This window comes from Rhinolophus sinicus, chromosome 3 (assembly GCF_057876585.1).
Source record: "Rhinolophus sinicus isolate RSI-liver-muscle chromosome 3, RSI-T2T, whole genome shotgun sequence".
Lineage (NCBI taxonomy): Eukaryota > Metazoa > Chordata > Mammalia > Chiroptera > Rhinolophidae > Rhinolophus > Rhinolophus sinicus.
Window position 1 is genome coordinate 93105827 of NC_142503.1, and position 17112 is coordinate 93122938.

The window sequence follows — 17112 nt, forward strand, 5'->3', positions numbered from 1 at the left end:
TACTACAATGACCTCAAAGACGTGGATTTTTCATATAGTGCTGACAGAGCACACACGGAGAGAGGACTAGGAATAGGTAAAGATACCAGAGAATTCCAAGTACATTTACCTCCTAGAGACCCTCTAGTCTAACTCATTTATCTTACAGAAGAAATCAAGGTTCTGAAGGGTTAAAAAAACTTACCAAAGGTCACACAAAGAATTAAAGTGGGGGAAATGACTAAAGATAGGTCTCTTCTAATGAAAACCACTTAAAGATTCAGTGTCATTTAAAAGCAGGAACACTTGTATTGCGTAAATGCTAGTATGCAACAATGTCGCAGAGCTAATAAAACTTTGGTTATTAAAAAGATTATCAGTTTCTACACTAGTATGTGCCAGTCAGAGATTACAGGGCCTAGAAATAATAAATAATATCTATAGAGCATTCTACAACCCTTAAACAGTATTAGGTTGGTGCAAAAGTAATTGCGGTTTTTGCAATTATTTTTAACCTTTTAATCACAATTACTTTTGCACCAGCCTAATATTAAGTACTGGTCGGCAGGTAAGTTCAGCTGAACAACATTTAGTAATCGCTGCTTCTACAGAGAACAGTCACCACACTCATGGCGGGGATTTTGCACGCAGTGGTTGAGAAGCCCCGGGCACACTACAAACTGACGAAAGGTATGGAGTCTCTCGTATGTACAGACTGGATTCGTCACAAATTTACCAACTCAAGAATTCCAGATCAAGCGTTTCAGCCTTCACCTGCAGATCATGAAAAATATGGTGGGGATCCATAGCACCCTCATAAACTGCATAGTTACCACAATAAAAAATACAAAAAGACGTCCACATTGGGAAAAAGATGTAATAAAAGATGCTTGGATTAGAAAAGCACATATTCCTCAAGTTTACATCCCTCCAGTGGATGCAAAACTGAAATGGTTGAACATTTGTTAAGAAGCCCCTGAGGGTGTCACAAGGATGCCCAACAGAGGAGAACAAGGGTCACAGGCGCCACTGGAGAGCTGGGAGGTAAGTGTGCTGGCATCTAAGCCCCATAGACCAGGACACAATTAAGTCCTAATCCAGAGCAGTTTCAGATTAAAACATGCAAATCATTTTTATTTAAACATGGTGAGAAAACATTCTCATTAAAATATATTTTAAATACTTAAGAAAAAAGTATTAAGTACTGGCGGCTGGCTGGTTCAGTTAGTTGGAGCGCAGTGCTCATAACTCCAAGGTCGCCAGTTCGATTCCCACATGGGCTAGTGGGCTGCGCCCTCTACAGCTAAGATTGTGAACAATGGCTCTCCCTGGAGCTGGGCTGCCGTGAGCTACCATGGGCCGCCAGGAGCAGACGGTGGCCAGCGTGAGCTGCCGGCACCCGGGGAGAACTGAAGAGAGCTACCGGGGAGTGGGGAGCGCAAGGCTCATAACCCCAGCATGGGCCAGAGAGCTGAGTCCTACACAACTAGACAGAAAAAATGGCTTGAACCGGAGTGGGGTGGGGGATACGGCAGAAGGGGGCAGGGGGAGAAAAATGAGTTGACTCGGAAGCTGATGAGTCCCGGAAAAACACACTTCCCCAATATTCCCCAATTAAAAACAAAAAGTATTAAGTACTGATACAAAATATCCCCCTTTAGCACCACTTCCAACTTAAAGTAAAAATGCTAAAGTCCCAGGGATGCTTGACTTCATTCTGGGTAGGTACTTTCAGTATAACCTGCATTGCCTCCTCCCATCATCAGAAAATGAAAAATAATTTAGAAACAGCCAAGCAAAACATAAGATGGTGGAAAATATAGAATTTTGTTGATAAACACAACCCTCTCTCCTAAAAAATATGCATTCTAAGGCGGAACAGAAATGCCATTTGGGATAATTCATTTCATTGTATTACTGTTTTATTAGTCAAAAGGTGGTGTTTTGATGTTTCAAAGCACTTCCTGCCTAAATGATCAGGTGAGCATCCACGTAAGCAAATATAATATGGGGGATATAATTCTCAAAGAGTCAGAAAATACAACAGAGATGGACAAGGTAGAGCTTCTTCAGGCAATTCACCAGAAGCTGAGAGACTGGGTTGTCTCAGTATCATCAACCTTGTGGGCGTCATAGTGCCAACTCAGTCATGATGAGCAACCCCTGCTACTTCCTAACTCAGTTACTCAGCGCTAGCGAACTGCTGGATCCCACTGCCCTGCCCTAGGCAGAGAGGTGTGATCAGTAATATAGCCTTCCTCCTACAGGAAAGGCTAGAGTCTTTAAAACAGAGCTACTGAGGGACAAAGATAGTGAGCAACATCTGAAGCTGTGGTGTGAGGGCTGAGGGAGAGAAACTAAAGCTGTCCTTTCTTTCCTACAGAAATAGAGAACCAGAGAGAGACTTGCAGGTATAAATCTTGAACAACAAGGATAATATAAACACACCAAAATAATCTATTTAAGAGGCTGCTAAAGTTGTCGTGGAAACTGACTCATTCCTTACTCAAACCTCCAACTGCAGATATTTCAACATCTGCCTTCGAAATACAGCACAATCTCCTTCCTTCCCTCTTTAGAGCTCAGTAAAACGTGAGGTCCACTATGACAGCTGCCACACTGATCGTTTTCCCGATACAATCGAGCTAACGTGTGGAACCATAGGCTCTTATTGTAATAACAACCCAAATCTCATCAATGGGATATAAATTTAAGATTTTAGGCTCAGTTCTTAAAACGAGTGCTAGTGAGAAAAGGCAGGGAATGGGTAAAATGGACTTTGCTGTCCTCTAGTGGACAGTCAGATGCACACAAGTATTCAGGAAACAGTCACCAGCACCCAACCCAGTACTGCTTTTTACTTCCTGAAGTTATTTCCGATAAATTATAAATCTGGGTACTCGATAGCTCATCTGGCCTCAATGAAATAAAAAAGAACTGGAAAAGATCTTGGAAATAAACTTAACCTCATTTTAAAAACACTGATTAAAATAAAATTTATATTAACAAGTTTACTTTGTAAAGTGTACAGTCAATGGTTTTTCATATATTTACAGACTTGTGTAACTATCAACATAATCTTAATTTTAGAACATTTTCACCACTCCAAAAAGAAGCCTTGTACCCGTTAACAGTCATTCCCCATTCCCTACCCTAACCCACCACTTCCCCAGCCCTAGGCAACTGCTAATCTGTTTTTTGTCTATAGAATTGCCTATTCTGGACATTTCATATAATAGTAGCCTTTGTGACTGGATGCTTTTATGAGTATAATATTTTCTAGGTTCATCCACATCACAGCATGTAACAATACTTCATTCAATTTTAACTGCTGAATATCCGTTGTGTGGATATATCACATTTTGTTTATCCATCAATCAGTTGATGGACATCTGGGTCATTTCCATTTTTTAGCTATGAACATGCATGTAACGTTCGCTTATAGTTCATGGAAATAAAGCTTGTCCAAGGTCTCACAGCAATTTAGGTCCAATTTATCCCCAATCCAATGCTGTTGGCAGGACACATACTAGATAATCACTAGGATCTTTTATATCCACTGAGTTATCCATCTAGATCAGCCTAGACTCCAACAAGCTTTGAATTCTGAGGGTAAAAACATTAAGCACCGAAGATTTGACAGAACATCCTGGCCTTATCCCATTGCACAAAATTCCAAACAGTCCAGCACATTAAACAAAACAAAACAAAAAAACCCTACCATATTCACGGCAGTGTTTTTAAAAACAGAACAACAGCAAGATAAAGTTCTGACGTTCAACAGTGGTGGCATCCAGTAAATCTCTCTGTCGTGCAGTGCTACTGGGAGGCTAGACACAGTACTCTGACGAAAAATTCTAATTCCCTAGCACATTTAAATAAAGTTGGTCCCTAGTTAGAAGTGGGTATTAACAGAACCAAGGGGAAGCTAGCTTACATGCACGTCACCATTAATCCCTTAGCCTAATAGTAAAAAGGCAGTATCATATCTTGGCAAAAATATAATGAGGCTTTAGACCACATTCTTCCACAAAATAATATATAAAATGGAAAAACATAATCAGGTTGTCAGGATAAATGCATCCAAAGTTAAGTAAACAGAGAGCCTAACAGAACCCAAGATTTTGCCAAATTATACAATGCCTTTACCATTTAATACAAGAAAATGAAATAAGCATTAAATATTTGAAATTATCGACTATTACAAAAAGAGATTTGAGAGATAATCTACTTTTATACATAAGGAAACTGAAGCCCAGATTAGAGACTGATATTAGTTCATGCAACAACACAGCGCCAGTTTAAAAAAGCCTGGTCCATGCTAAGGGGAAGCCTTCAAAGCAAAGGACAGTAGAAAATTTCAGAGCTGTGGCAAAGATGACCTTTAGTGGGGAACTGCAGGGCATAATGCCATTTTAATGGAGAACATTGTTGAACTACTCAGTAGGCAACCTGATTTTCCAAGAAACTCTTCCATGCTTTCCGTTTGTGTACTTACTACGTGTCTGAGCCCCAAGATTAAACCTGCAAAGTGCTCGTATCTTCTTCCCTAATCAAGCTAAGAATAAAGTCTCATATGACAAGCTAAAAAGAGGTTACTTCACTATGGGGTGAGCACTAAAATAAAAAAAAACTTAATGAGAATTCTACATCTACTAGTTCTCAATAAGAAAACATTACAGGTAAAGGAACGGCAGAGAAAGATCACATTAAGAAAGACTCTCCTGTACAAAACTAAAAACAAAATCCATGTATCGCTTCTCGGCCTTTTGGCTAAAATCAAGTGTAAAACAAAACCCATGTAGTACTCAGCAAGGCTAGAAATCATGCTTAATGAGAAGAGATTTAGCAAAGGAGACTACTATCTAATGTCTTAGACTTCATCTAGTTACCTGGATGCCGTATACTCATTAAAAGGAACACAGGAAGGTGAGAACTAAATCCCAGTACAATAACGACATGGGCATGGAGTCTCTGAGCCTACTTCATAAATGTTAAATCTTCATCTAAGTGAGCCTTAGTTTCCTGTTCTGCTTACCTCTTCCCCAAAATGATCTTCCTTGTAGCACCTATCACCCTTGGCCTCGGGAACATGACAACTGTGTTCAAATATCTGAGGAGCTTTAGCGAACAGACTTATTCTGTGTAAACTGGGAGGGCAGCTATGATAAGAAGGCCAACTTCAACTCAATCTAACCAAGTTATGGCCCCTCCCATGAACTGATTAACTCCAACTTATTCTTCCAAACCCAGCTGCTAGGCTGTCTCCTCTGGGGAGTCCTCTCATTTGCCCTAGGTATCCCTCACAGTGAACCGAGGACGGCTCCTGTATCATCCTCGGTACTTGTCACACTCCTCTAACCATCTCTCACACTCAAACTGAGTTTCCCGAGGGCACAAACTTCTGGCTTTGTACTCATCACTATAAGCTCCAGATGTACCACGGTGACTGGCACAGGCCAGTTACCAGTTGTTTGTGAAAGGAAATAGGGAGAAACGGAGAGAGAGAAATCAAAAAACAGAGGAAAGTATTCCATTGGATAATGGCTGGGACCTCTCCCTTAAGGTAGTGTTTTCAAATAATTCTTAATTCTTAAGTAATCTTAAGCAGAAATCTAATACCCGTAACAGACAAAAATAGATCTGCTAATTTTTCTAATAAAGAAAAAACAGAGACAACATAATATTCATCAGTAAGGCATTGAGATGTTAGCAAAACCAACACACTGTCAGGTGGATCTACATGGACTCACAGGGAGAGGGGACAGATGCTCAGGGTAGGATGACAAGTGACAAAACTGCAGAACATGCAGAAAATTCCATTCTGTAAACACCAACAAACCCGTCACTGTATGTACACAGAAAACAGGTCAAACTATTAGAAAGTGATATTCTTGGGGAGTGAAGTTAAAATAAAGATTGTTTCATATTTTATTTACCTCTCACATATGATTTACTTGCAATGAACAGGCTTTTAAAATTAGAAAACCACAAACTTACATATATATGCACATGCAAAAACATGAAGTTGGACCCTTACCTTTTACTATCTACAAAAATTAACTGAAAATGGATCAAAGATCTAAACATAAAAGCTAAAACTCTTCAAAGAAAACAGGGGAAACGCTTCACAACATTGGATTTGGCAATAATTTCTTGGATATGACACCAAAAGCAGAGGCAACAAAAGAAATAGCTAAGTTGAACTTCTTGTCATTTCTATTAGGCATCAGAAGACATTCAACAGAATGAAAAGGCAGCTCACAGAATGGGAGAATATATTTGCAAATCATATATCTGATAAAGGATTAATATCCAGATAATATAAAGAACCCATGTAACTCAACAACAAACAACCCAATTAAAAAATAGCCAAAGGACTAAATTAGACATTTGCCCAAAGATAGACAACTAGCCGATAAGCACTTGAAAAGATGTTCAACATCACTAATCATTAGGAAAATGCAAATCAAATCCACAAGATACCACTTCACATCCTAGGCTACTATCAAGGAAACAGAACCTAAGTTTTGGCAAGGATGTGGAGAAACTGGAACCTCTGTGCATTGCTGGTAGGAGTATAAAATGGTGCAGCCACTATGGAAGACGTTATGGCAGTTTCTCAAGAAATTAAATAAAAAGGAAAGCTACTCTATGCTCGGACAGACTGTATACCAATATTCCGATACCCTATGGTATGTTCTGTGATGTCTTTTTTCTTGCATCTTTTTTGTCTACCTTGATACCAGTAACTTATAAGGAATCTATATAATTTGATTTGAATGACTTCAATATACTTTAGTTCCACTTTTTTACTTGACCCAAAGAAGCACTAATCTGTCTTCAGTATGGCCGGTGTGCTTTAGAGGCCTGAAGTCAGTGACATGAAACCCAATATCAAGAATTAGAAGCAAGTAATTTGTGTGGAAGGAATGTAAAAAAGAAAACATTGTGTGGTTTGGCTGGAGCATAATTAGGGCAGGGTACATTAGGTTCTCTGTTTTTCAAAAATTTGAAAAAAAATTTTTTTTGATGTGCTATTTCAATTTTTTTTTTTTCATTTTATGAATCTGACTCCAAAGGCAAGGGAAAAGCTAAAATAAATGAATGTGACTATATCAAACTTAAAAGCTTCTGCACAACAAAAGAAACCATCAACAAAATAAAGAGGCAACCAACTGAATGGGAGAAGATTTTTGCAAACAGTGCCTCCGATAAGGAGCTAATATCCAAAATATACAAGGAACTCATGCAACTCAACAACAAAAAAACAACCCAATTGAAAAATGGGCAGAGGACCCTAAGAGACATATCTCCAAAGAGGACATACAGATGGCAAATAGACATATGAAAAAATGCTCAACATCACTAATCATCGGAGAAATGCAAATAAAAACCACAATGAGATACCACCTCACCCCAGTCGGAATGGCTGTCATCAACACGACAAATAGTAACAAGTGTTGGAGAGGCTATGGAGAAAAAGAAACCCTCATACACTGTTGGTGGGAATGCAGACTGGTGCAGCCGTTATGGAAGGCAGTGTGGAGGTTCCTCAAAAAATTACGAACAGAATTACCATATGACCCAGCAATCCCTCTCCTGGGTATCTACCCCAAAAATCTGAAAACATTTATCCATAAAGACACGTGTGCTCCAATGTTCATTGCAGCTTTATTTACGGTGGCCAAGACATGGAAACAACCAAAATGTCCTTCGATAAATGAATGGATAAAGAAGTTGTGGTATATATACACAATGGAATACTATTCGGCGGTAAGAAAAGATGAAATGGGACCATTTGTGACAACATGGATGGATCTTGAGAATATAATGCTAAGCAAAATAAGTCAGACAGAAAAAGCAGAGAACCATGTGATTTCACTAATATGTGGTATATAAACCAAAAAGAACAAAAGAACAAGACAAACAAATGAGAAACAAAAACTCACAGACACAGACAATAGTTTAGTGGTTACCAGAGGGTAAGGGGGCGGGGAGTGGGAGATGAGGGTAAAGGGGATCAAATATATGGTTATGGAACAAGAACTGACTCTGGGTGGTGAATACACAATGGGATTTATAGATGATGTAATACAGAATGGTACACCTGAAATCTACGTAACTTTACTAACAATTGTCACGCCAATAAACTTTAATTAAAAAAAATTTTTTTTTGATATGCTATTTCAGTTTTTAGTAGCAAATAAATGGGGACCTTACTAAAATTTGGGGCCTATAAAAAGAAATTAAGTAGAATACCTGTATGATCCAGCAATTCTACTTCTGGATATATACCTAAAAGAACTGAAAATCGGAACTGGAACAGATATTTGTACACCCATGTTCATAGCAATATTATTCCCATTAGCTAAAAGCTGGAAAGTGACCCACGTGTCCATCCACAGAGAAATAAACAAAATGTGGTCTATACATACAACAGAACATTATTCAGTCTGAAAAAGGAAGAAAATTTTGGCACACGCTACAATGTGGATGAACTTTGAAGACATTATGTTAAGTACAACAGTCCCAAAGGACAAATATTCTACGATTCCACTTAAACGAGGTACCTAGAATAGTCAAATATATAGACACAATAAGAAAATGGTGGTTGCCAGGGTGGGAGGGGTGCAAAATGGAAAGTTTAGTGTTTATAATAAACACAGTTTTAGTTTGGGAAGATGAAAAAGCTCTGAAGATGCATGGTGGTGACAGTTACAAAACAATGTGAATGTACTTAATGACACAGAACTGTACATATAAAAACAGTAAATGTTAAATTGTTATGTATATTTTACCACAATTTTTAAAAATGTTAAAACCACCACCAAGGAATTGGCTCTGTTAGGGGGGAGCATTCTGATCCATTACCCAGCCCTAGAAACAGGCCTGTGTTCCACAGGCCAGTTTGAAAATCACAAAATTCAGTGCAAGTGACAAAAATGGAAGAATGGCTCAGGGAACAGTACTTACAGTAGCTAAAAAGCATAGGGTTAGACTATTTTAAAACCAAATCACACTCTTCTACAGTCATAAAACTCTATCTTCGTTAAATAGATACCTTTGCTTCCTCTGCCATTTTTTTCTCTTCATCCACCTCTTCAGTCTTTGCTGAATCTTCGCTTTGTAGTTTTCTTCTCTTTTGTTTGGGAGCCATGAAGCCTTGGAGAAATTTCTTTATGACACTGGCTTGAAGGGCAATCACACACTCACCAAAATCCTTCAGTTTCTCTAATGAGATCACCTACAGGAATTGATTTAAAAACCAGATTGAGAGAAGGGCCAAGAGAAAGATGAAAGGAGACTATCCTTGACTAAATTCGAACAACCTAACCGCAATGGGTCACATAACATTAATTGATCCCGGTTCCTCAATTCAGTGTATGGCTTTTGCATTTAAAAGTAGCTGACTGTGTCCATTTCATCAGTGGAGGGATCCAGGAGATGCTGCCAGTTGCTCTACTTACGAAGTTAGGCCACTCGTTCATTCATTCAGTAACTGAGTGCCTATTATGTGCAAACTACAGTCCCAAGGCAAAGAAAAACTGACGAGAATAAAAATTTTCTGACCTACTGGCTTACTACCTGTAAGCCAGGTAATATGCTTTACATACTTGACCTCATCTAAGCCTCACATTTATTTTATGAATGAGGGAAAAGAAACTAAATCACTCTGAACCAAATCATGCTGTTCAATACTGAAGACTGCCTTCTCTGTCACGCAAGACTTGCCAATTAAAAGATACCATTTTAAAATCACAAAGAGAAACAAAGAGTGATGATACCCCAAGGATGATGTTAGCAAGGAACGGGCTGATTTTGGCACAAAGTAGGCAACTGATAAACATTTCCTAAGTAAACAAAAAAGTAATACATATTTTAAAATGGCGAAGTGCTTTGGGCTGAATAATTTTAAAAATCATTTAAAAAACACAGAGTTGTTTAAATTCTTTTCCGCAGGAAATGCACCAAGAATTCATAACCAGGCTAATTTAAAAGAAAAAAGTTGCATATATAAGGTGTGCATACATAAGATGCATATATAATTTGCTATTTCAAATAGCAAATACAAACTCTGACAGAAGATTTAAGATTTTATCAACTCCAAGGGTTAGTATGTACCCCCAAAAGATATAAAGACTTAAAGAAATGGAAAGTGTTCATAAATTTGGGGAAATGGGGGGGGGGGATTATAGAAATCACAACTATAATACATATGAATATATATTATATTCACACGAATATAATAATGCATATGAATAACTTGAAACGACCCACAAATACCCAAGATGTCAAAAAAATGTATACAAGTGGACACTGGTCAATGTTGCTCAAATAGTGGTTCGCTGTAATCAGAAGCATCTGGACACTGATGGCAACCACCCTGAGGACCTCTTGTAACTGCAGAAGTCAAACGTGTCTTGTATTATTGAGTATTACAATTTTAATAGTTTTTTCCTTTCTTAAAATTTGTATACATTTTTTGGGCACCCTATATATTATTTGGAGTTAATCTGGACTTTATTATTTAAAATCAGTAACAAAACATTTTACAATAATAATTGATGGATAGTATTCTCCTATCTTCTCTCCATCTTTGACACCTAAACCTATCTAAAGTGCAGTATCGATCAGGTCTCTTGAACTGTTTCGCCTATACCGCTTACGGGTCCTACTGAGCAGCAAATAATGGGACTATAAATGGGCTCTGAAATGGACCCATTTAACAGCATGTGTGTTGCCCAATATAAGCGTAACTCTGAGCTGATCAGGTGTAAAGAATGGACAAAAGCAGGATACACAATCATGTTTCATACCTTAAAAGCACAAGCACCACATGGGAATAGACAGGTTAAATGTTACAGGACTATGGCTCCAGTGCCGGTTTTCTTCAACTTAACAGAAAACCTCTTTTTAAACAAAGGTTCTGAGCCAACTAATGGATTTTTCTGGATACCAGCATAAGATGACAAAGGGAAAATACGTTTTGGTGCCACATGTGTCTTTCAAGACAAACCCAAATGTATGATTTCCAGAATCATCTAGGGAAGTCAGGAACAATATCAGGGAACAATTCCAAATTGGGTTTCCATGAGTAAGAGATTTCAAAGGGTGTTTCATGTTCTTACCCGGGCTTCAAATTCTGATGTTTCTTCCACATAACCAAGACCCCCCTTTTGTAACCTTGTTGCAACTTCAATGAGATCACTACGAAGAAAGTTTAAGAGCTCCTGGTTGCCATCACAGGATTTCAGACCCAAATTTGGCTTTCGGGCCAGGTGAATAGAATGAATAATGTCCTGGTACCTAGAAAAGTTGAAGCAAGTGGGAGGGAAAATAAAGGAATTCTGAAGATAGTCTATAAATTTCAATTCCTTGAATAACATGTTTTACCTCTATAAAACATTTAGATCTTTTTCATCTGTCTTTGGTGTTTTTTAGTAGTCTCATGTTTCTTGAACAGATTTTCAAATCTCTCTTATTCTAGATTAACTTTAAAAACCCTTATTTTATTCTGTATTTGATGAATTCCAGTGTCTGAAGTGGGTTCCAATTCCTAGCTCTCATTCATCACGGTACCTGGTTTGTGAATTTTGTAACTTTTTTACCATGAGTTTCTTGGAATTTTCTCTGTGGGAATTCTTTGAAGCCTGCTGTGAAGCTGTACTCCTCCAAAGAATGTGCACTTTGCTTATGTCAGCTGTCAGGAATTGCTACCAACCCAAGACTACTTTAAATCATCTGCCTGAAATACTTCACAACACAGAAGATACATGATTTCAACTGAAAACCTATATAAGGACCTTCAAGTTCACTCTTAACACTAAAGCTAAACACTACATACTAAAGCTTAACACTAAACCCTTTGAGGAGGTCCCAGCAAAAAAGACTTCAATAAGACTACCTACCCTGGGTGGGCCATAAACCTTAATGTTTGCTTCCTACACCAAAATGAAAACTAAAGCTCAAGGACATCTGACTACTAAGTTCCCCATCCTTTCTTAATAGTAAGGGTTTTTAATATTATTTTCCTCTGAATACAACTTCATTGTGTCCTGCTGTTTTTCTTTATAAAGAAGTCTCCATTGCTTTCTAGATACAACATAATTTCCCTTTTATTTTTTTAGTCATCTTAAAGAATTTATCTCTAATTTTATTACAATCTGATTAGAGAATGTATCCTGAAGATTTCTACTTTTTAAGTTGTTGAGTTTGTTTATGTGGCTAAGTATGTGACAAATTTTTACAAATGTTCAATGGATCTAACAGAAAAAACTATTTCTTTATAGTTTCCAACTGGCCTAGCTTTTTGCACACTTTAAAAAAAATTTTTTTAATTGAGCTATAATTGACTGCACACCCTTTAATTTATATCCTTCATCACTTTACTTATTTTCTTATAAAGAGCATATATATTTTTTATAAATCTGAACCTCAAATGGTGATACATTATCCTATCCCCTTGGTTACCCCCAGGGGAAGCAACTCAAATAACCATCAACAAGAGAAATAGATAAACTGGGGCAGATTCACAAATATTAGTGTCTTGGAACAGTATATAGAAAGGAAAATGATGAAGTTCAGTTACTTAAAAAAAAAATAAATTGATGGCTCTTTAGTGCTAAGTAAAGAGCAGAAAGTCCCAAAGGCTTTATACTATTTGACAGCTTTTAAAAAGTTTAAAACAAAACCAAACAAAATGAAGTGGGGTTTTTTAATGATCAACAAAACCAAAGGAAAAAAGTTAAGTTTTGTTTTTAATCCTGACAATCTCTAACCTTTTAATGGAAGGATTTGATCCGTTCACATTTAGTGAACGGATCAAGTCCTTTCAATCCAACACATGTACCTAGCAAATATTTAAACAGAAGGAACATTATAGAACTGTACTCCTTTGTGGTTCTGAGTACTGACATTTTCCCTTGTCTTTCTTAATTTGCCTAGTCTCATGTCTGTATCAATGCAGCATGATTCAGAATATAAATTTAACTGATCTTACACATTAAGCAGTGGGCTAAAACCAGTAGATGTACCCATTATCACTCACAAAAGCCTGGCAAAGTTGCAGAACATGTACCGTGTTTCCCTGAAAATAAGACCTAGCTGGACCATCAGCTCTAATGTGTCTTTTGGAGCAAAAATTAATATAAGACCCAGTCTTATTTTATATTATATAAGACCCAGTCTTATATTAATTTCTGCTCCAAAAGATGCATTAGAGCTGATGGTCCGGCTAGGTCTTATTTTTGGGGAAACACAGTATATACTGAATGGTATTTTCCTTCTCTCTTCAATCAAACCTAAATTCAACCATGATGCACGCGGTCAGAAATTAAAGGTGGCCTTAAGGCAAAACCTTGTCCTGGCTTTGATAGAAACAATGGCTAGAACAGGAAGGACACTAGCAAATCCAGATGGAGTTGATGCTAATTTTGTACACAGAACAGATTTTGTTGTGAATTTTGGGGGTTTCTAAGATGTAATTCACATAACATTAAACTCACAATATTAAAGCATACACTTTCAGTGGTTTTTATATTGTGGAACCATTAAAACTACCTAATTCCAAAACATTTTCATCACCCCATAAAGAAATCCCATACCTAATAGTCACTCCCAATTCTCCCCTTCCTCCACCCCCTGGCAACTGCTAATCTGCTTTCTGTCCATGGATTTTCCTATTCTAGATGACAATATGGTGGTCTTTAAGTCTAGCTTCTTTAACTCAGCAAAACGTTTTCTAGGTTCATCCATGTCAATGCATGTGTCAGTACTTCATTCCTTTTTCTGGCTGAATTTATGGATACACAAACCACATTGTGCTTTATCCATCCATCAGTTGATGGACACTAAGGTTATTTTCGTTTTTTGGCTATTTTGAATATGAGAGAAAACTTTTGAACACCAGCTGATGTGGAACTGCATTTGCAAGGCTTCCTCCCTACAAAGCGGCTCTCAGCGTGGTGCATGGCATACATTATTCAATGACTAGTCCTGCTACCCTGTGTATACATGGTTTAAATGCATATTTTTCCAAACAAGCATGATGTACCAAGAAAATACCAAGCAAAAGGAATATAAAAGAGTTACAGACATTTTTAAAAATTTAAGTGTACAGATAAACAAAAATAAAAAAATAAAAACCCTCTAAGGTACTTATAATATCTAATGCTGAAGAGAAGTAACATGTGAGGAGCAAGATGAAAATCCTTACCTCTTCTCTAATCTCTCCTTAAGCTGACTTTCTCGTATTCCCTGAGGGTGAAGGCAATTTAGCAATTCATCCAGTTCCTTCTGACTATCACATAAAAACCTGTAGGGGCAAAACAGAGCTGAATAAGGGGGGAGGGAGATCAAACTAAGAAAGGGATCTAGGGTTGATGGTGGGAGTTGGGAGAGCAGAATCCCAAACTTGCTTACAATAGGAACTACTTTTTTTTTTTTTAATTGGGGAACTGTCAAGTCGTCTTCAATCTAGTTGTGGAGGCGCAGCTCACTGACCCATGTGGGAATCGAACTGGAGACCTTGGTGTCATGAGCACTGCACTCTAACCACTGAGCAAACCAGCCGCCCCAATTTACTATTTCTATGAGGCTTAATGTTAACTTTATCACTGGCTATTGGAGCCAACGTTTCTTACTAAAATATAATCAGGCAAATTTTATAAAGTTAATAGGCATATTTGTCCACACACCTTCAAAGAGTAAACATATCCAAAAATAAAAGATCAACAGTCATTACACCAAAGATGAACATAACTAAAACAGTTAATGCAATCACAAAGTCCAAAGGACCTTTTTAAAATCTAGCTCCCTGCCTGAAAGCAGAATGACACAAAAGAAGATTAATGGCTATGTATATAATTTTTTATTCTTTAATTAATGAAGATGAAAATCCTAAATACTTCTATTACCAAATAGACTGAAAAGTATTTCCAACACTATGTCACATCTATCATATAGTATACAAGGTTACATTATGAGGGCGGGGAATAAAATTTCCAAACCTTAGAACAAACAAATATTTCCTTATCAAAAAATCAAGTCTGCTTTTAAAGCAATGAGTTTACACATCCAAGAAATCAAAGTCACACAAAATGACCTTAATAATCACTAACTCATTGGTATCATTATATTAAATAGTTTCTTACATTGAAAAGGGAAAAGAAAGAGCAACCAGATGAATGCTCACATTACCATAGGTTCTGTCCTTGTTTGGGGGTGGTGGTCTCTACAGCGATTTCTGTTGCTGGTCCATGTTGTATGTTCACACCTACATTTTTGCCTAAGTTTGCTTTCTTACCTATGAAAAATTTATACATTAAGTTGAAAATAGTAAATATCCAATTCCTAGTTTCAAACCTAAGCAGTACACTACATCAAATCCAACAATTAACACAGATGCTGCATCTTAAATATATCTACATATACAATAGATGCTAACTTCTCTTAAAAATCTTAACATATAGCACACTATCTGAGATATTTGCTCTCTATACAGCTGAATCATTGCACAGTTCAAAGTTTAAGAGTTACACAACTTACAATGGAGGGGGATGATTAAATCTCTTTCTATCAAAGCAAATAAATAATTTACTCCAATATTAACACAAAGGCATCTGTAGTGAGAGTCAATCAAAACATATCTACTACAAACTTATCCCTGGAAGCTTCAAAGGTCAGACATGATTACCTTTTTTGTAAACCAGTTCCTATACACTAACATATGACATTAATAAAGATAGATAGATCTTATGCCAATATTTGAAGTCTTACCTAATACTACGATTGGTTTGCTCCCCTGCTCCCATTCTCACCCCTGCAATACTAACACAATCTTTTTTTTATCTTTTCAGTCAGGTAATTTTGGTGAGATCCTGCCATGCTAGAACTAGAAAACATGAAGCAACAACATCTACCAGGATGCTCTAGAAGTGAAGGGATTTGGATGCCAACCTTCTCTCAGGAGCTGTAACTGTGGAGGCCCAATTTCTAAGGACAGTCACTAAGTTTCTGAAACACATTCAGTCTCTCAACCCATTGGAATCTCTATGTCTGAAGATGCTGACTTCAACTTACTGCCCTCAAACTGCCCTCACCTGGGGTCTACCAGATGAGGTTACAGAGTCTACCAGAACTAGACTCTTTTTTTTTTTTTTTTTTTTTGAGAACAAATCCACTTTATTTACTGTTCAGTAAGTTTAAATACTTGAGGGGTACAGCATTACGTGGATTCTGTGTCCTACGGCCTTAGCAGGAAGGTTGCTTTGGAATTTGGCATGAACCACCATGCCACTGTTTCCATGAGTGCAAGTTCCCTTTCCCCAGATGACTCTGGTTTTGTTCAGTTTGTCACCAGGAGTCACTGTGTTGTTCTTGGCCTGGTACATATAAGCACAGCTCTTTCCTAGACAGAAGTCAGTTTCATCTCAAGCATAAACATCTTTAATTTTAAGAGCTGCGCGCTCTCTCTGGGTCCGGAGACGCCACTTATAGCCAGCAAAAATGGCGTTGGACCACAGCCTTCCAGACAAATTTGTCATTTTAGAAGTCCTGTTCCCAGTAGGCCTCCACAAGCCCCAAGATGGCAGAAAAGGCCAGAAATAGACTTTTATACTAAGTATTACAATCTAGCACTTAACATAATTGAACACGAAAACGCCTTAAATTTGAAATTTGGGCTATATATTAATTACCATATTTAACAATTTCCTGAGTTTGTAATTTGGATTACAAGTTCCTCTAAAATGAAGGAAAACTACTTTTTAAAAACAGGCTTCTCAAAAAAACATAATCTAATATTTGAGAAGCAATTTTTATTAGGTTATAGAAAGTGGAGCTGGAAGGAAGCTTGTGATCATCTAACCCAGTGGTTCTCAACTCAGAGCCATGTTGCTTCCCAGGGGACATCTGGCAATGTCCGGAGACCGATTTGGTTGTCACTATTGCTACAAAGAATTATCTGGCTCAAAATGTCAATAAAGCTGAGGTTGAGAAAACCTGATCTAGCCTAACCATCTGGGTTTTTTTAATTAAAAAAATATATATTTAATTTCTTCCTTGCAATATTATACAGTTGACACCTGATCAACACAGATTAGAGGCACCAAACCCCTGTGCAGTCGAAAA

The 17112-nt window shown here is 37.5% G+C and overlaps 1 protein-coding gene and 1 pseudogene across 3 annotated transcripts in view; both read right to left on the minus strand.

Annotated features, from left to right (window-relative positions):
* The window catches only part of BAZ1B (bromodomain adjacent to zinc finger domain 1B), a 68427-nt gene that overhangs the window by 9227 nt on the left and 42088 nt on the right, over positions 1-17112 (minus strand). For all 3 annotated transcript variants that reach the window (XM_019754960.3, XM_019754962.3, XM_019754961.3), the window contains exons 10-13: positions 15181-15286; positions 14198-14296; positions 11112-11289; positions 9044-9226 (exon numbers count right to left, since the gene is read on the minus strand). In XM_019754960.3, coding sequence (XP_019610519.2) covers positions 9044-9226; positions 11112-11289; positions 14198-14296; positions 15181-15286 — 566 coding nt within the window. The remainder of the gene's footprint in view (positions 1-9043; positions 9227-11111; positions 11290-14197; positions 14297-15180; positions 15287-17112) is intronic.
* LOC141570655 (large ribosomal subunit protein eL33 pseudogene) lies at positions 16058-16639 on the minus strand (annotated as a pseudogene).